The sequence below is a fragment of the Pteronotus mesoamericanus genome, unplaced genomic scaffold (assembly GCF_021234165.1).
Source record: "Pteronotus mesoamericanus isolate MK-2021 breed Mesoamerican mustached bat unplaced genomic scaffold, CSHL_Meso_final contig_1173, whole genome shotgun sequence".
Lineage (NCBI taxonomy): Eukaryota > Metazoa > Chordata > Mammalia > Chiroptera > Mormoopidae > Pteronotus > Pteronotus mesoamericanus.
This window is the reverse complement of record NW_026555032.1, coordinates 1,120,079-1,144,464: the sequence shown is the minus strand read 5'-3', so window position 1 is coordinate 1,144,464 and position 24,386 is coordinate 1,120,079. Positions and strand designations below refer to the sequence as shown.

The 24,386-nt window shown below is 38.1% G+C and overlaps 1 protein-coding gene across 3 annotated transcripts in view; it reads left to right on the top strand.

Moving 5' to 3' along the window:
• MAP3K19 (mitogen-activated protein kinase kinase kinase 19) overlaps nt 1-24,386 on the top strand; it is a 40,193-nt gene that overhangs the window by 9,528 nt on the left and 6,279 nt on the right. Inside the window, exons 3-7 of one of the 3 annotated variants that reach the window (XM_054581962.1) lie at nt 7,854-7,950; nt 11,285-11,363; nt 12,223-12,482; nt 18,458-18,501; nt 20,102-22,525. In XM_054581962.1, the coding sequence (XP_054437937.1) occupies nt 7,854-7,950; nt 11,285-11,363; nt 12,223-12,482; nt 18,458-18,501; nt 20,102-22,525 (2,904 nt within the window). The remainder of the gene's footprint in view (nt 1-7,853; nt 7,951-11,284; nt 11,364-12,222; nt 12,483-18,457; nt 18,502-20,101; nt 22,526-24,386) is intronic. The other 2 variants (XM_054581981.1, XM_054581971.1) reach the window with 2 other exon arrangements.

The following is a 24,386-nucleotide window of genomic DNA, read 5'->3' as shown; positions in this document are numbered from 1 at the left end:
TCCTTCTGGTATCACTATTATATGGATATTATTACATTTCATGTTGTTCTGCAGTTTCCTTAACTCCTCTTTGTTATTTTTGAGTCTTTTTTCCTTTACTTGCTCTTTCTGGAAATTTTTTTCTACCTTATCCTCCAGCTCACTGATTCAATCATCTGCTTCATTTAGCCTGCTTTTGATTCCTTCTACTGTGTTCTTCAATTCAGAAATTGTATTCTTCATTTCCTCCTGGCCCTGGTTGATAGTTTCTATGTCCTTTTTCATGCTGACATAGTTTGCAGTAAGTTCCTTGTGGCTTCCCTGTAGTTATTTGTAATTCTCACTGAGCTCCTAGAGCTTCCTTAAAGCCAGACATTTTATTTTCTCTCCATGTGTCTCTGATGCGTTTTGAGCTGCTGCCTCAGAGCTGGGGTTCAGAGCTAGTGAGTCTGAATAAGTCCATGCACAGGCCCTTTAAGAGGAATGCCTAGGGCTCCAGAAGCCCTCCATCTCACTCAGCCTCAATCCCTCCTAGATTTTATAGCCAGAAGTTATGGAGACTTCTCAGCACTAGAACCCTGGGCTGGCGGGCCTGGTGGAGGGCTGGGACCTCTCACTTTTAGGGAGGAACCTCTGCAGATGAGATATCCCTCCTGATTTTTATCCACCACACGTGAGTGGATGGATACACTGAGCCTACTTCTGAGCGAGGATGGAGCCTGTTTCATGTCTGCTCAGTCTTGGTGTGGCTTCTTTATATCTTTAGTTAGAGGACCTCTGTTCAGCCAGATTTCAGGTGTTTCTGAATGGTAGTTGTTCTGTAGGTTAGTTGTAATTTTGCTGTGGTTGTATAAAGATGAGAGTACCACATTTATCTATGCTGCCATCTTGACTGGAAACACCCCCTGCCTTTTTACCCTTTTAGGAGGTCTTCAGTGGAACATAAGTTTTTAATTTTGATGAAAACTAATTTACCCATTTTTTGGATCTTAATTTTTACATTATGCCTAAGAATGTTTTTACTTGATTTGGGTCGTAGTTACAGAGTGTGTTCAGTTTGTTAAAATATCATTAATCTATATATTAATTAACGTGTGCACTTTTCTGAATGTATGTTGCACTTAAAATAATAGAAAAGAGAAGAGTATGTTTTCAAATATCTGAGAAAAGAATATAGTTTTCAACCTAGGATTCTATATCCAGACAAATATAAATCAAATATTAGAGTTGAGTAAAGACATTTTCAGACACATAAATTCTCAAACACTTTACTTCCCATGAACTTCTAAAGGAAGCTACTATGTGCTCTATTAAATTAAGGGAATAAATAAACATGGAGGGAAAAATTGGATCTGTGATTCAGGGAAATAAGAAAGAGGAGGGAATCACTGGTATAATGGAAAAGTCAAGTCCTAGGGCTTCATATAGTCAGATAATTGGGTAAAAGGGCAGAAAATTGAGATTTACAGGATGGAAATGGATCTGATATACTTGACCAAATGAAGAGACCATTGGAAGTTGGAAGACTTATGCATTAAAAAAATAAGAAAATGATTAGAAATTAGAAATAAAAATAATTAAAAATAAAAACAGGGTTTTGTGCAGAAAAAAGTTATACAGGAAAAAAGTGTAATCGTACCATACTATATTGTCCTATTATGTAGTATAATACCCACGTAATCTTAATTTGAACTATGACTATTGACTTAACATAAAATGATGGTGAATTTATTGGGAAGGTGAAGGTGGGGTATAAAAATATTGAATTGTCAAGTACAATAATAATAAGTCAGTAGATAATGCCTCATTTTTTATTTCTTAAGAGATAGCAGAATAAATATGTTTTTATAGAGATATGGAAGAAAATACCTAAATAAGGAATTAAAAGACTGGAAGTGGTTGCCTTAGAGGGAAAGGAAACTGATGACCCTTTTGCTATGAGTCTCTTACCATTATATGACTTTTGAAAAATGTCAAGCTTGATAAAATTAAAATGAGCTAAGAAAAACCCACTATAGTATATCCATACTATAGAAAACTATGCCATGGTTAAATTTATGTGTATAGTGTGATGTTATTTGAAAACCCCAGAACCATACCACATATTGTGCATGAGGATGTTGTTATGTAAGTAAATGCACAGGAATTGATATGCATTGGAACCACTAACTGAGGCTGGGCTGGAAGAGGAGGGAACTTGGTTGCAGAGATTGGGGTGATGGTTAAAGGGTTGTAAAAAGTACAGTTCTTCTAGAATAGAACGAGAAATAAAATTTGATGTAAATAAAAGAATGAGATGAATTTGTTTGTACTGATTAAAATTAATTCAAATACTTAAGTACAAATAGGACTCCTCTGCAGCATGGGATGGGATGAGGTAGAATGGAAACTTTTATTTTTAATACAATATGAATAGTTTATTTTTCTGCATTTATAAATGTTCTAAACAGGTTAGCATACTTTTTAAGTTCCTTCAGTGTAAGAAGGGGTGATTTGGCTGCCCAGGGGCATTTGGCAATGTTTGGGAACATTTTTTGATGTCACATCTGGGGCTGAGAAGCTACTGGCATATAATGGGTAGAGGTCAGGAATATTGCTAAACATCCTCCAACACACAGGGCTGGCCTCACAGCAAAGAACTATCCAGCCAAAAATGTCAATAGTGCTGAGCCTGAGGAACCCTGATGTGTAGTGGATTTTTTCACAACAATGAAGGTTGTATTGGTTTGAGTTACTAATATAACATAGTAACTGAAATAAAATATCTAGAGACCAATATTTAAATTGAGTGTCATGAATTAGAAATTGATAAAGCACATTTACTTTTAATTTTTTATGGTATATTTAGACCATCTTCTCTTGAAAAAGCAAAAATGTTTCCTTTTATATTAATGCAGTTTTTGTGCAACTTTAAATTTTTATTGCATTTTCTCATTATGTTTGAAGTAATTTTGAACTCAAATCTGAGAGAGAAATACTCTTTCACTGTTGAACTTGCCTTTTCTTCCCTAGTGCTTTCTCTAGAGTTTAAATCGCAAAACCAAAGGTAATCCTTCACTTCTCTTTGAATGAAAGCTGGTTTTTCTTTTTGGTTGTCTGCAATAAGCTTTTATAGGTGACAAATATAAGCAGATGCCTTGCTTATGGGACTGTTCCTAGAGGCTCTTTTTAGACTTTCTCAATCCTTTTTCATCTAATAAGACTCTACTTTCCAAATTTAATTATGTATGATTTTTTGGTAATGTTGACAATAGCCTTATTCATTTTTTAAAATATATTTTATTGATCATGTTATTACAGTTGTCCCAATTTTCCCCCTTTGCACTCCTTGACCTGGTATCCCTATTCCCACTGGCAATCCCCCCCTTAGTTCATGTCCATGAGTGATGCATATAAGTTCTTTGGCTACTCCATTTCCTATACTGTTGTTAACATGTTCCTGTCTATTTTGTACCTACCAATTTGTACTTCTTAACCCCTGCACCTTTTCCCCCATTCTCACCCTTCCCCCTCCCAGCTGTTAACCCTCCAAATGATCTCTGTATCTACAATTCTGTTTCTGTTCTGCTTGTTTGCTTAGTTTGTTTTTAGATTCAATTGTTGACAGTTGTGAATTCTTTGCTGGATAGAGTAATCTAGGTTGTAGGTTCTTGCTTTTCATCACTTTAAATACTTCCTGCCAATCCCTTCTAGCCTTTAAAGTTTCTTTTGAGAATTTAGCTGACAGTTTTATGGGAACTCCCCTGTAGGTAACTAACTAACTGCTTTTCTCTTTTTGCTTTTAAGATTCTCTATTTATCTTTAAATGCCTTCTTTGGCATTTTAATTGTGATGTGTCTTGGTGTGGTCCTCTTTGGATCTAACTTGTGTGGGACTCTGTGCTTCCTGGACTTGTATGTCTATTTCCTTCACCAAATTAGGGAAGTTTTCTTTCATTATTTTTTCAAATAAGTTTTCAATTTTTGCTCTTTCTCTTCTCCTTCTGGCACCTTTATGGTTCAAATGTTGAGGCTGTCTCAGGGGCTTTTTAGCCTATCCTTGTCTTTTTGGATTCTTTTTTCTTCTTGCTGTTCAGATTAAATATTTTTTTTCTTCCTTATGTTCCAAATCATTGATTTTATTCTTGGCTTCATCCCCTTCACTGTTGATTCCCTATAAATTTTTCTCTATTTCACTTAGTGTAACTTTCATTTCCTCCTGGGTCTTTTTATGCTGTTGAAGTACCCAATGAGTTCCTTGTGCATCCTAATAGCCAGTGTTTTGAACTCTGCATCTGATATATTGTTTATCTCCATTTTGTCTACTTGTTTTCTGGAGTTTTGTTCTTTTCTTTCATTTGGGCCATGTTTCTTTATCTCCTCATTTTGGCAGCCTCCCTGTGTTTGTTTCTGTCTATTAGGTAGAGCTGTTTTGAATCCCTGTTTTAGTAGTGTGGCCTATTGTAGAAAAGCACACTTGTAAGTTGGGTGGGGTGGAGCCTTAGGTAATCGCCAGGGTGGGGCAACCCATGTATACAAGGTGGATGGAATCTTTGATGTGGTGTTGCCACCCTGTAGCTCCGTGTGGGGGTGGACTCAGAAAGGGGACAATGCCACTGCCTGGCCTCTGGAGTTGTGTCTGGAAGAAAGATGTTCCCTGGTAATTGCCCTGATGCCAGGCACTTCAGTTTCTCCCCATATGCTCCTGGTGCCTTTCTAGCGGCTGCCCCAGCACTGGAGCCCTGGTAAAGTGAGTTTGCAAGTCATAATTCTGTTGCTGGACTTTTAAGAGAGACTCTTGAGAATCCTGCCATTTTTTCCACCACCCCAACCCTACTTGTATTTACAGCCAGAAGTCATAGGGACTTATCTGCTTTGCACTGGGTTGGGTGGTCTGATGTGGGGATGGGCTTTCCCACTCCTGAGGTCCCCCTCTCAATTTTTATCCTCCACACTTCAGTGTGGGACTGCCCATTCTGTGTCTACGTATCTCTGCACCTCTCTGTCTCTGCACCTCTGCTTGTCCTACCCATCTGCATGAATGCAACTTCTTTAATTTTTTGGTTGTCAGATTCCCAGACAGCTCAATTTTCTGATGATTCTGAATGATAGTTGTTTTGTAGTTTAGTTGTCATTTTTGCTGTGGTTGTATGAGGGGGCGAGTCATGTTTACCTTTACCTCCATCTTAACTGTCTGTAATTATGTATGATTTCTATATCTTTTTCTCTTCTGTATGTTTAGTATTCTGTTGTTTGTAGATGAGAATGCTGTTCTACTGTCATTGGTTTATGAAAATCATTTGTGTTTGGGATGTGCTATTCTAATATTTTTTTTCTTCTTCACTCACAATTGAGTGTCATTATTTCAATTTTCTTCCTTGTGACACCTAAGCACATCTTAAAGGCTTTCATATTTAGTATTCTAAAAGGAATTAGAAAATTCTAAGGTGTTTTTGTATGAGTCTTCATTTCATGACAACCTTCAAAGTAGATATCATTCCCTACATCCTTTTTGTTTGTGATGCTTATAGCTTTCAGTTTATTCTTAAAAGATATTTTTTTCAGGTATTTGTAGTTAACACACATTTTTTTTCCTGTGCAAAACTTATAAATTAGGTTTGAGTATCTTTTTTTTTAGTTTTGCTCATTGTTTTTTTTTCTGGTTTTGTTGAGATTCTTTATTTTGAACTTCTCATGGTAGCAAGAAAGGAGAGTTGTTAAAGGGTCTGGACCCAGACTTCAGAGTCTGGGTATGAGTAGTGATTCTACCACTGCCTAGCTATGTGACTTTGGGTAAGTAACTTAACTTCTCTGGGTCTTATTGTAAAAAGAAGAAAATAGTTTCTGCCTTTAGAATTGTTGTGAGGGTTAATTAGTTAATTTATGTAGGGTGCATAGAAAAGTGTCTGGCATTTTGTATGTAAATGTTAGTCATCGTTATGGATTTCATAGATAGGTATGCTCACATTATGCATCTTCTAACTTTTCATAATGGTCAATAAGCATCTGAAACTATCTCCAACTTTCCTACTAATCAAAGTATGCACATTCAAACAACAATAAGATAACCAATTCTGTATGTTATTAATATATTACTACAAATGAAAAGTGACAATTGATCAAGAAGAAAATGGAATGAAACACACTCATGCACAGCCAGTGGAGTAGAAGTGTAAACTTTACCATTGAAACAGTGTGTGTGAAAAAAACACCTTAAAAATTTTTACACTCTTTGGATCAATAATTGCATACCTAAGAATCAACTCTAAAGAAATAATGCAGTACCTATGTGTAATAATGAAGAATTAAAAACTGCCTAATATGCATTATAGGGCTTATTTTATAAGACTCTTGGGGCTGATAGATATTTGTTGAGGGAAATTTAAAATTCCATTAAAATGACATTTGTTTAATAAATTGCTGTGTAATTCATGCTTATCTTAAGATATAAAATTATATGATGCAAGTACATTTTTTAATTATTAGGAAAAAGAAAGAGGAAATATAATTGTTAACAATTTTTACTAATGTTAATGACAGTTGTTAACAGTGTTTTTTATTTGTAGAATTATAGATGATTTTTCTTCTGCTTTTTGAAAAAGGCTATTATGTATGTCCATATATGCTAAAAAGAGGGCTTCTCTTTGTAATTTGATTGGAGGGGAAAGAAATTTGCCAAATGGTGGTAGAATTTTTAAAATGCAGAGAAGGATGACCAGTAAAATTGACAGCAGTCTAGGATCAGGGTGAACCAGTCCAGGTTACCCCTGCCATTGACAACCAGGATGGTCAGTATAGGGCACTTAACTTTTGCAGAAAGTAGAAAGTACTTTAAAAGCATGACTTCCTGCATGAAAATAAGGTTGACAACTAAATTATTATGATTGAATACCTAAAATATTGTTAATAGCAGTATAAATGGTGGTTTCATTTTCATGATTTTTTATAACAATTACAATGAACAAAGTAGAAAAAAAAGATTCCCATGCTCCCTTGGTAAGTAATGAATGGCAGAGGCTTTGTGATAGACTGCCTGCTTGTCCAACAGGCATCTGTATTTAGGACAAAGACTTTTCATCCAATAGTTTCCTTAAATAGGTGGCCACCCAGAGCTAACTGTAATATCCAGCATGTGATGGGATATTGTAACTACTATGGCATCTGTCACTGTTCTAGACATTGAAAAGGGAAAAATCACCAGCAACAACTTCTAATGCAGGAAACTGTCAACAACAATGAATTCCAATAAAAAACATCTTTTCTTTAGAGAGTTTAGAGAACTTTTTGTAAATCAAGTTGGTTTTCAAGCATGTTTTTCAGCATAATGATTATTTTCTAGAGGATGAAATGGAAGTTTGAGAGGTTGCATGCTGTGATTTGCTCAGAAAGCTGGCAGTGAAACTTTAATCACCTTTGCTGCCTCCTCTCAGTCTAGGGCCCTATCTGTAGCTGTTCTATGAGGAAGGGATTTCTACCCTCAGCATTTGTAAATGACGCCCCAGGGAGGCATTTGGAAAGATCATGTTCCTTTGGGGTTGTTCACTGTAACTGTGGTCAAAGGATTCTTTCCATTTACCCACCCAGATGAAATTTGTGGCAGTTTGGAATCTGGATGCTGACATGATAAATTATAAAATATTGAATTTCTATGTGTCTATGTGATTTCAACTTTGATCTTCATTTTTGATTATGCAATTAATCACATCTATGTCTGTCTGTCCCTGGTGTTCTGAGGGTAGATACTTTCCTATTATCTTAGGCCTAAATACTTCATCCAATTTAAAAGGAGCCCACAGCGTGGAACTTCAGCCTAGAAAAGGCAACATTCACTCTGCCAAAAAAAAAAAGAAAAAATAGCGCATTGAATAACTGAATTCTTACTTTATGACATTTCAGGAGTTTGACCAAGATGATGACTGCAGTCATTCGATATTGGTTAATGAAGGAGGAGATCCAGGTGGCGACACACAAGATTGGCAACGCAGGACAGAAGGTATCTCAGCTTCTGTCCTTGAGGTGTTTACAAAGATAACATGGAAGATAATGTGAATTATTTGGATTTCTCCCATATTTCAGAAGCACTCAGTGAAGAACTTTGAAAACACAGAAAAGCACAAAGGGAATAGAAAAACATTCATAATTCTATCCTTTGGTCCACATCCAAATTAGTGAGTCTTGTCAACTTGCTCTGCCAAAATGGACATCCCTTTGGTGTCCCTCCTCTCTATCCTACCCCATTTCATCTCACCCAGTCATTTTATGCCCCTTTCCTTTTTGTTTGATAATACCTCTCCCTGCCCCCCTGCCCCCACCATTTCTTTCCTCATAGACTTTTCCATCAGCAACAGGGATCTGTTCCTTTCAGAACCAGGCATTTGTCCGTCAGCTGCTGTCCTGGAGCTGCTGAGAAGATGGGGGACTGAACAAGGCACTAAAGCTCCAAGTCTCAATCTTTTATCCTAAGGGGCCATAAGTCTGGAATTTTCGAGAACGATGACTCATTCCAAATATGTCACCCTGTCATATCTTTAAGTGTCCTTGTATTTAACAGACCACAAGGCATTTGCAAATTTTCACTTCAGAAAATACTCATCATAGTATTACATTTGTCTATCACGTTTGCCTATAAACTTCTTAAATTAAATGTTTATTCATACTGTGCAATTTTCTGACTTCCATTTCTTACACGCCAGGGAAGCTGCGCTCATGGATGTCTTTTTTCCTCTCAGGTCTGTGACCCTCCCTGGGTGCCGCGGTGCTAGTTAAGCCGCGCCTCCTCTGGCCCCTTGTGCGATGCTGCCCTCTGCTGGGAAGCCTTCTCCATCTCACTCAATCTCTGCCCAGGTTGAAGGCCTAGAATAATTTAGTAACATTTGAAATTCTTATTAAGCCACGAACCCTGAAAGACCTAATTAAAATTAAAAAAAAAAAAATCCTGCTCCCTTTCCAAACAGTCTTTTGGATTGGCCTTTGACTTTCAAAGACTCAAAGCCAAGTTCTCAGAAAACCAGCTGTGTTTCAAGCACCTTCCAAGAGATTGTTTGTCCATTGTAGTATTGTATTAAAGAGATCATCACTAAAATATATATGTAATCTGCATGTTTGGATCACTCCCATAGGCTTTAACAACTCAGTGTTCCTGTACAATGCATTTGCTTCAATATAGGCTTTTACAGATGTGTAAAATACAATTTTTAGACGCCAAGAAAAACCCCAAACAACCAAACAATAACATCAACAAAAAACACAAGACCCTCCTCTTTTTCCTTAGTATAAAAATCTTTTATTCCTCAATCAGCTATTTTCCCAGAACATAACAGATACAAACCTTGTAGACTGGAAATTAAATGTGTAAAACTGCTCTTTTCATGAGTGAATAAGAATCTATTTCCTGAAATTAGTGGACTTAAATTTTTTTTTAATACTATAGTGTTTAGACATCAAGGCTGTTAGTTGCGAATAATAGATTCTGCTCTAGCTGTGTTAAAAAGGAAGCTTTGAAAAGATGTTAGAAAGTTTATAGAACATTGAAAAGCCAAAGGAGAAGAACAAACTGTAGGCTGGATTTTCAGAAAGAATTCTCACAACTACATCTCGAAAGTGGCTGCTACTGGCCCCAGTCATGCTGCCTCTGCCCCAGCCAGGGAACCGCTTCCACGTCAGCCTGGGCTCTCAGCAAAAAGGAAGGCTGCGCCTGATCATTTTCCATGTAAATCATGTGAACCCGCCTCTCAAGTTATTTTTCTGAACTGGAGTGGCAAAGGAGGCTGGAAAAATGTAGTTTTTGAAAATCCTTTGTTGAGATTTATGATTTAAGAAATTATCAAAACGTGGAGAGGTTATCAAAGTATTTTGAACCTTGATGCCCATCAACTTAAGAACAAGTAGAAAACACAGCAAAGTGAGACTTTTCAGGACAAAATAATTTTTCTTTAATGAATGAATTAAGCTTAGTCCATTTTCGTTTTCATTTTAATAATGGCCTTTACATTATAAATTAATCATTTTTAGGCTTTATGAATGTCATTGTTACCACTTTTGTGAAGAAATTATGTTTCTGCTTATGCTTAAATGTTGTCTTTTAGTTTTTCTGCTGCAACATTTTCTGGCGGGGTTAAGTTATACCTTCTTATGTGGAAAGATGCACTCAGGTGCAAATGGGTTTTTTTTTTGGCATACGACAATGCATCATCTTTCCTGGCCCACTGGGTAGGTTCTGAGGCTCCCACAATCACTCACAGTATTCGAGAGACAGAAGGGAACACATTTATATGTTCCCACCTGATTTCAGAGTCAGCACATTTTACAATTTCTTTTCCCATTTAGGGTCAACAATAAGAGAGCCCATTCGCTTTTCACAATTTCATAAAAAGCAGGTATTTCTTATACCTACTTATTGTATCTTTGTTCTCTGGTGTGTAAAAGAAATCAACCAATTAACAGACTTTTGAACACACTAAATTTGCTTTAAAATCTTCTGGATTTATTAGTCCTCAATAATTGTAAAAATACAGTCATTCTTAAGAACATGTTCTTGTGGATACACTCTGCACAGTTTTCTAAGTTCCACAGCAAAGTACTAACTGTGTCTTGCCTTTATATAGAACGTCCTTTTCACTGACCATTGTTAGGAATGGATGCTGTGTGTTTTTCTTACTCCTAACATATCATCTAGGCTTTTGCACTCTAGGATGATTGCAAAAATGTTATGAAAGACACCCATCTTCCTTTCTAGTACTAGAGTGGCCCTGATCATGTCACACAACTTCATGGGTGTCAGTTTCTTCTTTTCTAAAATGAAGGGCTCACAGTAGTTTTTTAAGGCCTCTTTGTTTAACATGGTATCGTAAGCAAGTATCAATTCTACAAATTGGAACTTTTTATTTTAAGGGTTATACTGGGAATCATTCTATGGAATCAGACCAAAGATCACCGAAATTACAAATATGAGCAAGTTCCATGGAAATACATAAATTATCTCATTTAATGCTCACAGCAGTCCTCTGAAGTAGGTGTCATCAGTTACAGTTTGGAGAAGGGAGACTTGTTTTTTCTATCACAGGGACAGCATTGCTCACAACAAAAATTTATTTTACATGTGGAAAATTTTGTTATACTTTTTTTTTTTTTTTGCTCTTCAAGCAAGCATTTATTTAAGGCCTATCATATGCTGAACAGAAAGGATACAAAGATGGCTAAACTTCCTGGTTAATTCCATTCTGTAATCACTAAGAATGCCAAATAACCAAAAATAAAACACTTCCTTTGGTTACCACTGGAAATCATTACTTTCTTCTTTTTCCTACTGTTGTCATGTGCTTCTGTAGGTGTAAAGAATATTGTTACCTTTCCAAAAGATGTACATCACCCCCAGGAAACAAGCCAAGAAGATATAAAAGAAAACAAGTAAGTAGTATTCTTTGAAGTGTTAGATTGGAATTTAAGTAATGGTACTTGTGTGGCAATGTACCTTTTTAGCAAGCCAACCAAAAAGAAGAAAAAAATCACCTGCAAGCAAGAGCCATTATTGTGGTAGGGCCCAGATAAATATTTGCAGGCCATACGATTTCTGTGGCCATGCTTCATCTCTGCAATTGTATCTCAACTGCAGTCATGGACTGTTTGCAAACAAATGGGTGTGTGGCTGTGTCACAATGAAACTGGAAAGGCAGACAGGAGGCCAGAGTTTGCTTTCCCTGCAGCAGATCTTCTTAAAGTGCACTTCTGTGGTCCTTCTCTACCAGTCCATGATAAAGTCAGTATAAACTTGAAAATTTAAACATTTAAAATTGTATAGCATTTGGCAAAGTAATGTTATGTTCATGAATCTGGTCATGAAAAAGATTGGGGTTTATTTTTGGTTTTGATTTTCATTTCATTTTTATGGCAATTTACTTTTATTACTTTTTGGAAAGTATTAGTCCATAGTGGACTGGAAAATTTAAAAACTGATTCTTCAACAAAGATAGTTTGAGAAGCATTCGGCTGGTTAACAGCTTTAGAGAAGTAGAAGGGTGCCCTTGGCCCCTCTGCTCAACATAAGGACTGGGAAAACTAAAGTGTGGGGTGCAGGGAGCAGACAGTGTAGGGAGCAAGTTGGAACGGGGAGACGTCTTATCCTCTCAGGAATACAGCCTCCTACACAGCAGCACCATTTGGAAATAGTTTTCCCAACTTTCCTGTGATGCCAGGCTGCACTGAGAATCAGAGATCCAGAAGACTTGGGGACTGAGTTTTAAATCAAGCCATGTCCTTCCTCTTTTAGTCAGATAACTTCAGTGCATCAAGAATGGGCACAAGCAGATTCTGTTTCTCTTCCAAATGAAATTGAAACAATGGACTTTAGAACAAAGGTGCCAGCCACACAGCCTTCACTCCTGAAGAAAGAGGAAAGCTCCAGGGAGCTCTGCGACGAGAGCTTGGGCTCCTTGTTGCCAAGACCTTGCTTAGAATCCAGCATCTCCAAATCTGTAAGCAGGGAAGGTGTTCCTCCCTTTCTGAAAGGCCAGCAAAGAAAACCTGAAGGTGAGTCCATTACAGTATTTTGCCATGTATAATGCACACTTTTTTTGCCCAAATTTTTGAGGGAAAATAAGGATGCACATTATACATGGCTATAATGATTACATAACATGGATATGATAATAGGTTTAATAGTCCCATGTACAATGCACACAAAAACACGGGTGGGCATTATACATGGCAAAATACGGTAATTACAGTGATTCTTTTATTCTTTATTTAACAAATGTTTGTTCATCTTTTTTTAAATCATCACCCAAGGATATGTTATTGAATTTTGGAGAGTGGGAGGGAGACAGAGAGAGACAGAGAGAGAGAGAGAAACATCCCATTTGCCTCCCACGTGAACCCCAACCAGAGATCAAATCAGCAACATTTGGTGTACAGAACAACACTCCAACATACGGAGGCACCCAGCCATGGCTATCTATCTTTTTCTTGAATGTTTGAAAATATTTACTGTGAACTCATATTTATTGATCTTTATCTGTGGGAATCTTGGGGCTCTCACTGAGGATGCTTTCCTGCAAGATTTGAGTTTGCCGCTTTCTCCAGCCTACTACAGATGGACTAGCTAGCAGCCCGGGTGCCAGCATTTCCCTTCAGGGCGATGCTGTGTTTGATATTTGCTCACCACTGTCCTCAACAAGCTGGCCAACCACCTGGGACAAATGCGTAGTCCAAAGTGTTACATTTATTGGCTTATTGCAATGAGGGAGATCGTTCGGCATGGGAACTGTGAGGTATCTCATCAAATAAAGGAGAAAATAAAATAGTAAGATTTAGGGGAATGAGTAGAGCTTAAGTAAAATTTAAAACAGTATTTTATTATAATTTAACATTTTTATTGTGGTAAAATGTATATAACTTAAAAGTTACTATTTTAACTGTTTCACATGTACAGTTTAGCAGCATTAAGTACATTCACACTGTTGTGCAACCATCACCACCATCCATTCCCAGACTTTTTTCATCTTGCAAAACTGGTGCTCGCTACCGATTGAACTGTAGCTCCCATTCTCTTCTCCCCTGTGACCCTTAGTAGCCATTCACTTTTGGTCACTATGAATCCGTCTATTCTAGGGACTTCATGTAAGTGGGGTCATACAATGTTTGTCCTTTTGTGTCTGGCTTATTTCAGTTATCATAATGTTGAAGCAGTGTTTGGGTAGGTTGCAAGCAAGGGTGTTAACATCGGGTCTGGACTGCGAAGTAGACCCAGAGTCTTGTTCCGCAAAATCAGCAAAGGTAGCTCCAGCTCTCAGCAGCCTCTCTTCAGCTTCCTAACTTGCCGCTCTTCCACAGAAGTATGAAAAATAGCACTACTAAATGCCTTCCTTTCCCAGAACAAATATGTAAATATTTGCACATACTGTTGTTTTTCTGCTAGTACACTATGCCATTCTTCATATGTCACCTGAGATACTACTTCCTCTCGAAGGTCTTCCTGAACTTCCTAAATATTGGATAAGTCACCATTCCTTTCAGCTCCCATAGAATCCTGCAACAGAACACGCATCATGCAGAATTGTCACTGTTTATATGTCTGCCTTTCCCAGATTGCAAAGGCAAAAATCATTGCACCATCAAGCACCTAGCACCAGACCTGTTAACAGTTAACAGTTTTAACTATTAAAAACTGTGCATTGAATTAAAAAGAACAACAACCACTTATTAAGTGTCTACTATTGCAAGGCATAAATATCCACTGATAGAGGTAATATATAGAAGACTTGTTTTAGGAATGAGGAAACAGCCCCAAGAAAGCTGCGTGTACCCGGGTTACTTCACTAGTGAATTATAGATGTTGGATTCAGACCTGGACCACCTGTCTCTGAAGCCAATGTGCTTAAGCAGCATTCCATCCGCTTTCAGAGTTCACACCTTCCATCTGAGTTCCTCTCTAGTTATGAGTGAAGAAAAGGATAAACATAATTAGTGTTGTAGTGGAGATGGTTACAGGGCGCCCACCCTGCAGCCCGAGGCCGCATGTGGCCCAGGATGGCTGTGAATGCGGCCCAACACAAAATCGTAAGTGTCCTTAAAACATTATGAGATTTGTGTGTGTGTGATTACGTGTTACAATGTATTTAATGTGTGGCCCAAAATAACTCTTCTTGCAGTGTTGTGCAGAGATGCCAAAAGGTTGGACACCCCTGGGAGAAAAGGAGGGACAGTTGGTGCAGGTATAAACTGGTGGGAGTGTGGATGGAGGGACTGAAATGGACGTCATGGAAACACCCTCTTCTCCTAGACAAACTACAGAAAGTCTCAAAGATGAAAAAAAAGTAACTATGTACACCCAGACAAGAATAAACATGGTTAGATCAGTGTTCTGTAATGGAAGCTGATCTATAGGTGCCGCGATCTTATTTGAAAATGCCACCTGGGGTTTCCCAGGCCAGTATTGGCCACCTACCCTTTGAAAAACTTGTTTAAATGCACTTTTTAAAAAGTTAGACAATCAATATATATTGATTAAGAAAAATTCAGGCCCTCACTGGTGTGGCTCTGTGGGTTGGGCATATTACCACAAATGGAAAGGCTTCCAGTTCGATTCCCAGTTACGGGACGTGCCTGGGTCATGGGCCAGGTCCTCAGGTGGGGACATGCAGGAGGCAACTGATGGATGTTTCTCTCACACATTGATGTTTTGTTCCCTCTCGTTCTTCCTCCCTCCTCCTGTCTCTAAAAAAAGTAAACAAATAAAATCTTTTATAAAATTCAGGAAAGATGGATGAGCAAATATAAAAAATAAATAAGTACAAGTAGTATTCCAAGACCATTTCTTCTAGAATGTCCTTCCATATTCCTAAATAACGTGTTTATGAAGATGTTGCTTAATTATTCAATTTAGACCTTCTCTATTAGAATTTAACACTTTTACATTAGTCTCCTCACACGTGGGCAATCCCTAATCTTCTCAATCTTTGTGTTTAAAAGAAATCAATGTTCAGTGTGTTTATTATTATGACTTGGTAAAATATTTACATCTGAGCTCATTTGTGTGCTATGATTACATTTTCTCTCTCCTGAGACATTGTGTTTACCACAGTGTTAAGAAGAGCTTCCTTTCAGTATTCGCTTCCTTTCTGTACCCTCCCTAATCCATCCCCATCCAGTCTGACACCTGTAAAGTGCAGCTGCACATCAGATAATCTGTTGGTTAGTTTTGTCTTTGGAGACATTGCTCCTGGAATCTTCTGCCCTCTTATTTCATTCTGTGTTGCTTGCTTTGGACCCACTGACCAGCTCTGCCTGGGATTCCCTCACCATCATCTTGAAAATTCCCTTGGCCTCCCTGCTGCATTGGACCCTGTGTACTGGATACTCAGCTTCCTCTTCCTTGATTTAGTCTCTCATTTTAGTGGGTACATTTTCCAGTAGCTTCCCAAGAATGGTGCATTAATGATAGCTTTTCATTGTTTCTATTTCTTCTGAGCTCTTTACTTTCTTTCCGTTTGTTTTAGTCTCTGTATTTTCACATTAGAGGCTTTTTTTTCACATATCAGTTGATCCTTGGCTCTCTACATATTTGTATTTAAGAGGGCAGCACGAAAAAGTACAGAGCACTTCAGGGGCTTGCTGGACGCTTGGGTGAGGGGTTCCCAGGTGTGCAAAGCGAGGCTTTTCTCTCAGTGGGTTTCCCTAGAAAGAGGTTACCCAGGCTCCTGTCTACAGGCTGTAAGTCTAGGGCTTCACAGGGCAGTGTGCACTTTTTCATTGAATCCTCTTATTTTCACTGTATTTCTGCTCTCAGCTGCACCTAGGTCCTTAGCATCTTTGTTTCAAGCTCTCCAGAGGGTAAACTTCCAGCCCTCAGCCAGGAACAGGGAAGAGCAAGTCCTGACTAGCGGGGCAGGTCAGGGAATCTGGAACTTCCTCCTTCCACAGACTTAGAAGCATCTCTGTTTTAGCCTCAGCTGTATTCTCACCTTCAGAAGTACCTGGTGTCTTCATTTCCTGATCCTTGCCCTTATTTCTCGTTGAGTTCTCCCCTCTGCAGACATTGAGCAGAGTAGAGAAAGCTGGCAGCTAATCAATTATTATTCACGCATATGGTTTTCATTGCCCAAAAGTTTGTTGGTGTTGCTCATCTGCTGCTTTATCCTCTGGGTTTTTGCTGTTCTTACTCACACCTTTTTGAATTCCTTTACTGTCATTTTAGTGAGGTTTGTGAAGAGAGTGGAGAAAAGTTGTACGTTCAATCTTTTAACTGGAATTCTATATACATTTTTAAAGGCTTTCAAATTACCTACCAGAAAGATCTTATATCTGCATCTCATCAGAAATGTTTGAGTGCCTTTCTGCCACATGTCATTTCTTTCCAACACTGGATACTATTTATCCAAATATTTATAATAATATTTGCAAATTAAAAAAAAACTCAGGAAGTTATCCATATACACCCACCTCTAAATAATATTCGTTTGTATTTCTGGCATTCACTGGTAGGATCTTTTCGAAAGGAAATCTCAGTCTCTAGAATATCACCTCTGTGAGGGCAAGGATTTTGTCTTTGTTGTTCACAGCTATACTGCCATCTTCTGGAACAGTGTTGGCCACTCAGTAGGCACTCAGTATTTGTTGAATAAGTGCATAAAGAGTTGGGAGCAGATGCCTTGGCCAGCTGTGGCTAATAGAAAGACCTTTGCCCCTCCATTTGGGATCCTCATTTCGGGTGACCATCTTTCACCTGAGAAAGGCTCCTTTACCTGTGTTACGTCTTAGAAAGGACTGTCTCTAAATGAAATTGATGGTAGGGAGATTTCACATAAAGTCTCCAGCTTTCTATCTTCTCTTGACAGTAGGGAGGCCTAGCAGCAATGGATTACCCATCTGGAATGGACAGCCTCAATCAGAACTTGGTAATGGATCTCCCTTTAGTTGAGGCTCATGATTTCCATTCACCACTGTCCTCACCTGTCCCACTTCATCCATTTATGTGACCTGCTTTGACTCTGGACACATTGGCACTTTTGGTTTCAGCGTCAAGCTAGGGCGGTGCATGGGGTTTTGGGGACTATTCTTACTTTTTGGTAAGAGGACAAAAACTAGGTTTTGTACTAACTAGTACATTCATTTCCCCTTCCCACACACCTTCCCTTCAGCATTTGTGGTGTATTCCAAGTTTGAGTTCAGATAACTGTTGGGAGACAATTATACATGAATATTCTCACATTTCTGCAGAATCCAGATTTTCTGAGCAAAAAAGCACTAAGAAACTAGGTTAAAAGATGATTGAATGATAAAAATATCTTAGAAATTAGAGATAGTGTCCTGTTGCAGAGAGATTCAGAGGCTTATTTCCTCGGGAGCTGTTTGCTTATGTTCTAGGGTAATAAAACCCAGAGACACATTTTTTTCTTTCTCCTGGAAACATTTGCTTACTCACCTCATTATGCAGAGAACAGGAAACATAGTAAAGATCTCTCTTTCTTGGGAGGAAAACATTGGATCGAAGTGCCAAACACTTTATATAAGCTCTAAGTCTCATGATTCCTGTGGTGCTACCCCACTATGTGTCCAGGCAAACATCTGGCTCTCAGTGCACTGCCCTGAAATTGGGGCGTCAAGAACTGGTGTTGTGATGCTGTGTAATACTCTATTCTCTGTTCCAGAGATCTCGTGTTTCCTGCCAGAATGTAAATATAAATATATATACATATACACACAAACACATGTTTTATATATATGTGTATGTACATGTACATATATATAAAAAAGACATAAATATAACCTACATGTATATGAGAAATAATATTATATATAAAACAACAACCTCCTTTAGCAGAAGTAGCCTAAGGTTTTGTGTAATCATACCAACCTCTACTGGATTACACCTGGAATAACTCTTAATTTTGACTTTTTCAAACCTCAGCACCAAGACTACTCTATCATCAAACTCTGGTGTAAGGCAGACTGTGTTCACTCAACGACTAAGAATATCTAATTTTCATTATTTTTTCTTGTTATAGAGTTTTCTACCTCTGATACGAAGTACAGTAGCCGAAGAATTGAGGTAAGATTAGTTTTAACATTATTGACTTAAGGATTAACACCAAAGAACTTTTGTTGTTAGAGACAAACTCTATCAAAGAACTCAGAACCGGAATCCTCAATTATTTCTTGGAAAAACAACAATTCACATATAGTTTATTGAGTAGCAAATAATTTCTGGGGAAACTATACCCTGCCATATATATATTTCTTCTGGAGTATGTTTCCTGTTCTCTGCATAACAAGGTGAGTAGCTTCCTTAGACATATTTAAATTTGTCTTTTATTAGAAATTAGGTCATTTTTTTTTCCAGTGACAGAAAGATTTTTTTTTAGTTGTCTAAATTATAAGTAAAGCATTTGGAAAGAGCCTTGCAATTCTCCCAACTGTCCAGCTCCTCTGTATCCAAGAGCCTTTCGGAAAATGCATAGGTATGCTTATTGTTGTAAAAGGGGTTTACTGTCCTAAAAAAGGGCTGCTCTTGGGGAAATGTTTAAGCATGTGGAGAATCTGTTTTTATTTCCTGTTACTTTTAAGAGATGAGAGAAAATCATCTAGGGAATAAAACTGGGGGATAACACTGCATCTCATCCGATTGTGATGTTTAAGTTTCTGATGTCGGGTTCCTTTCCTTTGCCTCTTTTCTTACACACAGTTGACAATAAAATGAAAATAAAACATGGAGCTATCAATTACCACTCAAGAGCCAGCCCATGAATATTCTAATTAGGTATTAAATCTGTATACCAAGGCAAAGGTCTCAAGGAAAAGAAACATAAAGTTAGTTTAAAGCAACCTGAAAGCTGAATATTATACACTGGGTTTTACTGACCTCTAGAGGTTGATAATAATAAAAAACTAGTTTAGTCTGAAACGAATTGGAGGGCAAAGGAGAATTATAAACCATCAGGGTTGTTAATTTTCAAGTGTATAGTATGGCACATTTAAAAGCTACTTCCAACAAAACAATTCAGCAAAACAATGAGGACTAGTTGTATTCTGGATACAAATTATCAGTTAGTCTGTAACTCATTGTTAAAATACATGTAAACAGCAATTTTAAGCTGTTCTAAGTGGAAATTTAAAAAATCTTAGATTGCCCCTGGCTGGGTGGCTAAATTGGTTAGAGTGTTTTGTGGGTTTGAGCCTCGGTCAAGGCACAAACAAGAAGCAACCGATGAATGTATAAATAAATGGAACGACAAATCGATGTCTCTCTCTTTCTCCCTCTCTCTCTCTCAATCTTCTCTCTCTCTCTGTCTCTCTCTTACATCAATAAATAAGAAAAGATATTTTTTAAAAATCTTATATCAATTCTTTGGAAAATAAAAAGAGAAGAGAAATAAAATGTCTCATCTTATAGGGTCTTTCTTTTAAATATATAAGCATGATTCTCTATGATAATTTTGGTTTCTAAAAGTATTATTTTACCTTGGTTCTAAAGAACACTGAGAATGAGCTTTTAGCTTTTAAAATTGTGATCTCCAGGACAGCTTTGTACTTCCTAAGTATAGGGCCTTCATAAAGAGAATCTTAGATTCTCTTCAGATTACTTTAAACCAGTTAACATGATATGCATATATGTTTCTGTATTCATTAGCTTTTTCTCTCTTTTCTTTTAGTTTCCTCTACCACCATTATCACTCTTGCCCATGAGACCTGTTTTTTTTACTATCCCCCCAAATCATGAGGATCAAAAAGAGAGAGGAAGAAATATTCCAAGTCTTGTATCTTCTGTACCTAAGTTCTCAGAGCCTGTTAGTCGATCTGATGAGTTTAGACCATCAAACAAACAACTGGAAGCCTCGTTTAAGGTGTTTATGTATCAAACTCTCAGGTCCTCTGATTGCTCTATCTGGTCCAGAAACATGTGCTCTTTTCAGAAGGCTAACCATCACAGACAACCCCTGGAGATGGAGGAGAAAAGGACATCTAAGGAAACAGTTGGATGTGACAAAATTCAAACCTCTCACTTTGAAAAAAGGCACTCTTGGATGTCCTCTGAGAATTTTAAGGAAGGCAATTTTCCTGCAGATAGGGAGGTGGATATCGACTGCCTTGATAATGACATGAGAAAAGCAGAAGAGAACTTTCAATCTCTCTCATCAGGAAAGGTAGAGGCCTCTGTAGCCAGAAACTATGAACAAAATTCAGATGTTGAATGTACCATGCCAATCAAATTCCAAGAAGCCCAGCATTCAGAAATAACTCTATGCAAGGATAAAGAGGTTAGAAATGATAAAGATGATTCAAAAAGTGCTTCAGTGCATAAAGGTGAAGTAATTGAGCCAAATCAGATTTTGGAAGAGTTTACTGTTCTTAAAAGTTTGTCCAATGTTATTCCTGACGGCCCCACTGAAAAGCTCCCAGGTCATAACATGGAGACAAATATAAAAATATCAATAGCAGAGGCAACCAAACCAGAAATGAATGGGACAATGCCTCTTACCCACGTCCCTTTCCCTGGAGATGAGACTCCCAAGGAACCTACAATAGCCAAACCACGCCTCCGAAAGAGAAAGAGCATCCTTCATAACAACAATAGCTTCAACATACTTGCACACAAAGAAAATGAAAAGCATAAGATGAAAACCCACAGAAATAAGTCGGATTCAAAAACTAAGACCAGTAACAGGGCACCTCAGAATTTCATGATTTCCGTCAAAAGTTCCATTAAGCCTACCACGCATAAAGCCAGCATTAAAACTCAAGTTTTCCCTTCTTTGGGGCTTATTGACCCCAGACCTCAACAATCACCCAAGTTTCAAAGGAGAATGCCACAGATAGAAAAGAAGCAAGCAACTTACCAGACTCTGAAACCTAAAAAGCAATCATTTCCCTGCATCTGTAAAAACCCAGGAGTAAAAAATTCTTCAGTTCCTCTCCTGGTTCAACCAACAGAGCCAAGACTAAATTACCTAGATCTTAACTATAGTGATATGTTCAAAGAAATCAATTCAACTGCTAATGGACCTGGAATCTATGAAATGTTTGGGACCCCTGTTTACCGTCACGTGAGAGAGACCGAATGTCATGAAAGCAGATATTACCGAGGGACATGCTCAGCTCCATCAGGCAGATGTATCACCAGTAAATGTCAACCCTCACACAGTGAGAGGAGCAGCAATAGCAGAACAAGACTTTCTCAGAAGAGACCACATGTTAAACCCCTCAAGCCTTTACATGGAATTAAACACAAGCACAAAAGTTTAATTTCCAAAGAAAAAGGTTGCAAAGCTGTAGGTAGCAACCTACAATTGATTGAAAATGGTGCCGGCATATCAGAATCAGAGAGGCAGATGAAGTCTTCAGGAAAAGACTTTCTATCTTCCAAAGACGAAGCTCAGCCCATGAACTTTGCTCAGACTCATGAGCAGTCTGTTAAACAGAACGAATTCCTTCCTGTCTCAGATTTGTCCATTGTTGAAGAAATCTCTATGGACGAGTCTGCTGATGAAGGAGACATTTCTAACAATCAAATACTTGCCACAAGCCTCAGAGATCTGCATGAACTTGAAGAGCTATATCACCAGACCCCATTTTTCCTTTCGGAAGACAGCAGGGCAGTGCCCAGTGAGAAGAGTTTCAACAAGCATGTACCGCAAGAAAAGCAGAATACAGCATCTCTTGGTAAAATAAATGCCAACCAAATTTTAACGAATGATATAGAGTTTGATAGCTTGATAGATAAGTCTAAGACACTTGTGAATTTCTCTTTCCAAGAGAGACAAACATACCAACATTGGGCATATTCTATGGAGCGTGATAGTTTAGCTAATAAATCAATTACACATCAAATGTTTGGAAAAACTTTAAGTGATGCAAATTCAATTTCCCAAGATATTCTAGACTCTATAAAGAATGAGGAATTGACAGATGAACTATTAGGTTGCCTAGCTGCAGAACTATTAGCTCTTGATGAGAAAGATAATTCTTACCAGATAATGGCAAATGAAACAGATCCTGAAAACCTAAATCTTGTCTTCAGTTGGAGAAGAAATACCACACAAGAGTTGGGTGGAGAGACAACAAATGCCAAAATACAGGTTGGTATAATTAGAATCAGTGATTTAATTGCGGTGGGAAAGGACCCCAGAGACAATCTGGCTCAAACCCTTAGTTTTCAAATGAGGAATCAGAAATCCTAAACAATGAAATACTTTCGTCCAGGTCCCATTGTTTGGTTGCAAGTTTGGAATCCAGGACTCCTGGCTCTTAGGCTCAAATGTTTTCATTATGCTGTTTTACTTCTGGAAATTAGCTAGCCTGACTGCAGTGGAAAAATTGGGGGTATGTTAATAGAGCAAAACTACTTATTTAAATAGATGAGTATTTTATATAGTGATGAAATTTCAATCTACAAACATCAGCAGTGATGACCCGACCGCTATGGCTCCATTGGTTGGGCATCATTCTGAAAAGCAAGGGGCCGCAGGTTTGGTTCCCAGTCAGGGCATGTACCTGGGTTGCAGGCCATTTCCCCAGTTGGGGGCATGTGAGAAGCAACAGATTAATGTTTTTCTCCCTCTCTTTCTCCCTCCTTTTCCCTATCTCTAAAAGTACATAAGTAAAATCTTTTAAAGAAGAAAAATATCAGCAGCAAGGTAATTATGAGTAAAACATTGCTCTGGTGTGTGAGTAGAAAGAAGTGGTTCACCATCTATTTTACCACAAAAATCTTGGTGATGGCTACTGTGTTTACGGCAGCGGGCTAGGAACTAGAGACACAATGGGATACAAGACAGCCATTGCTCTCAAGGAAGCATAAACAATAATCTTGAAAATTTTTTTATACCTGTTTGTCATGGGAGTAGGGAGAAAAAAAATCAACAGATAGTTGAGTTTTGCTAGTTTTAGTTCTCACGGAAGTACATGAGTCCCCTGTTCTCAAATTTTAGGGATGGATACAGTTGGTTTAGCTGAACTGTATTGAGCATTAACTCAGGTTATATCACACTATAACAGGATCAGGAATAATTGTCTTAAATAGTTGATCAAAAGAATACACTTGGTAAATAATTATACCATGACTAGGTTTACTAAGAACTTACCACATATAAGTGAGATGCATCATATTGTCTGCTTTGTATGCTTCATAACAGCTCCATGAGACATATACTAAAGGTACTAGCAAGCCCCCATGTCGCAAATGAAGAGGTTGAAGTTTAGATCATCCAGTCAGTGAGTGGTGGCCAGGCATTCTGATTCCAGCCTCGCACCTTTAATTACTTAATCACAGTGGAGATATCCCTCTACCTAAAAGGCCAGCTCTACTTCCATTGTGATCTTGGTCTCTGCGGGGAGGTAGATAGTGATTCACAGAGGCCTTCAGGCTGAGGTGGGACATGGGGGTATGTGTCTGCCTGTGTGTGAGGTGGGCTTTCCACTCTGCTTCTTCAAACTGAAGAAAAGCTAATAAGCTAGTAAATCTAATCGCTTGTAACCCCACCTTGCGACCATGAAGTAAAATACTGAACTTTTGTGGCCTTTTTTTTTTTTTTTCCAAGCAGTCCTTAAATTTCAGTTTGGACAGAGAAACAAGAGGATGGGGGGCCGGGGTGGGAAAACCAAATGGCCCTTTGGAGGCACACATGCCTATTTGTGAGGAAGGTGACCATATATTATGTCATATTCCCAAAGGGCTTCCACCATGCTTCTGCATCTGCATGATCGCTTATTTTTAAAACCTAGTGCAGGAGATCAGAATGAAGCATTTGTGGTCATGATCAACCAATGGGGAAACATGGTCTAAATTCTACAAAGATATACTTGTTTTCTCCTTTGTAGGGCAGGTTCTCTTACAGTTTATTATGAATGCAAATCTCTTGGGGATCATGTTAAGATGTAAACACTTATTCAGTATGTCTGGGGCCTGAGATTCTGCATGTTTAACAAGCTGCTCCCAGG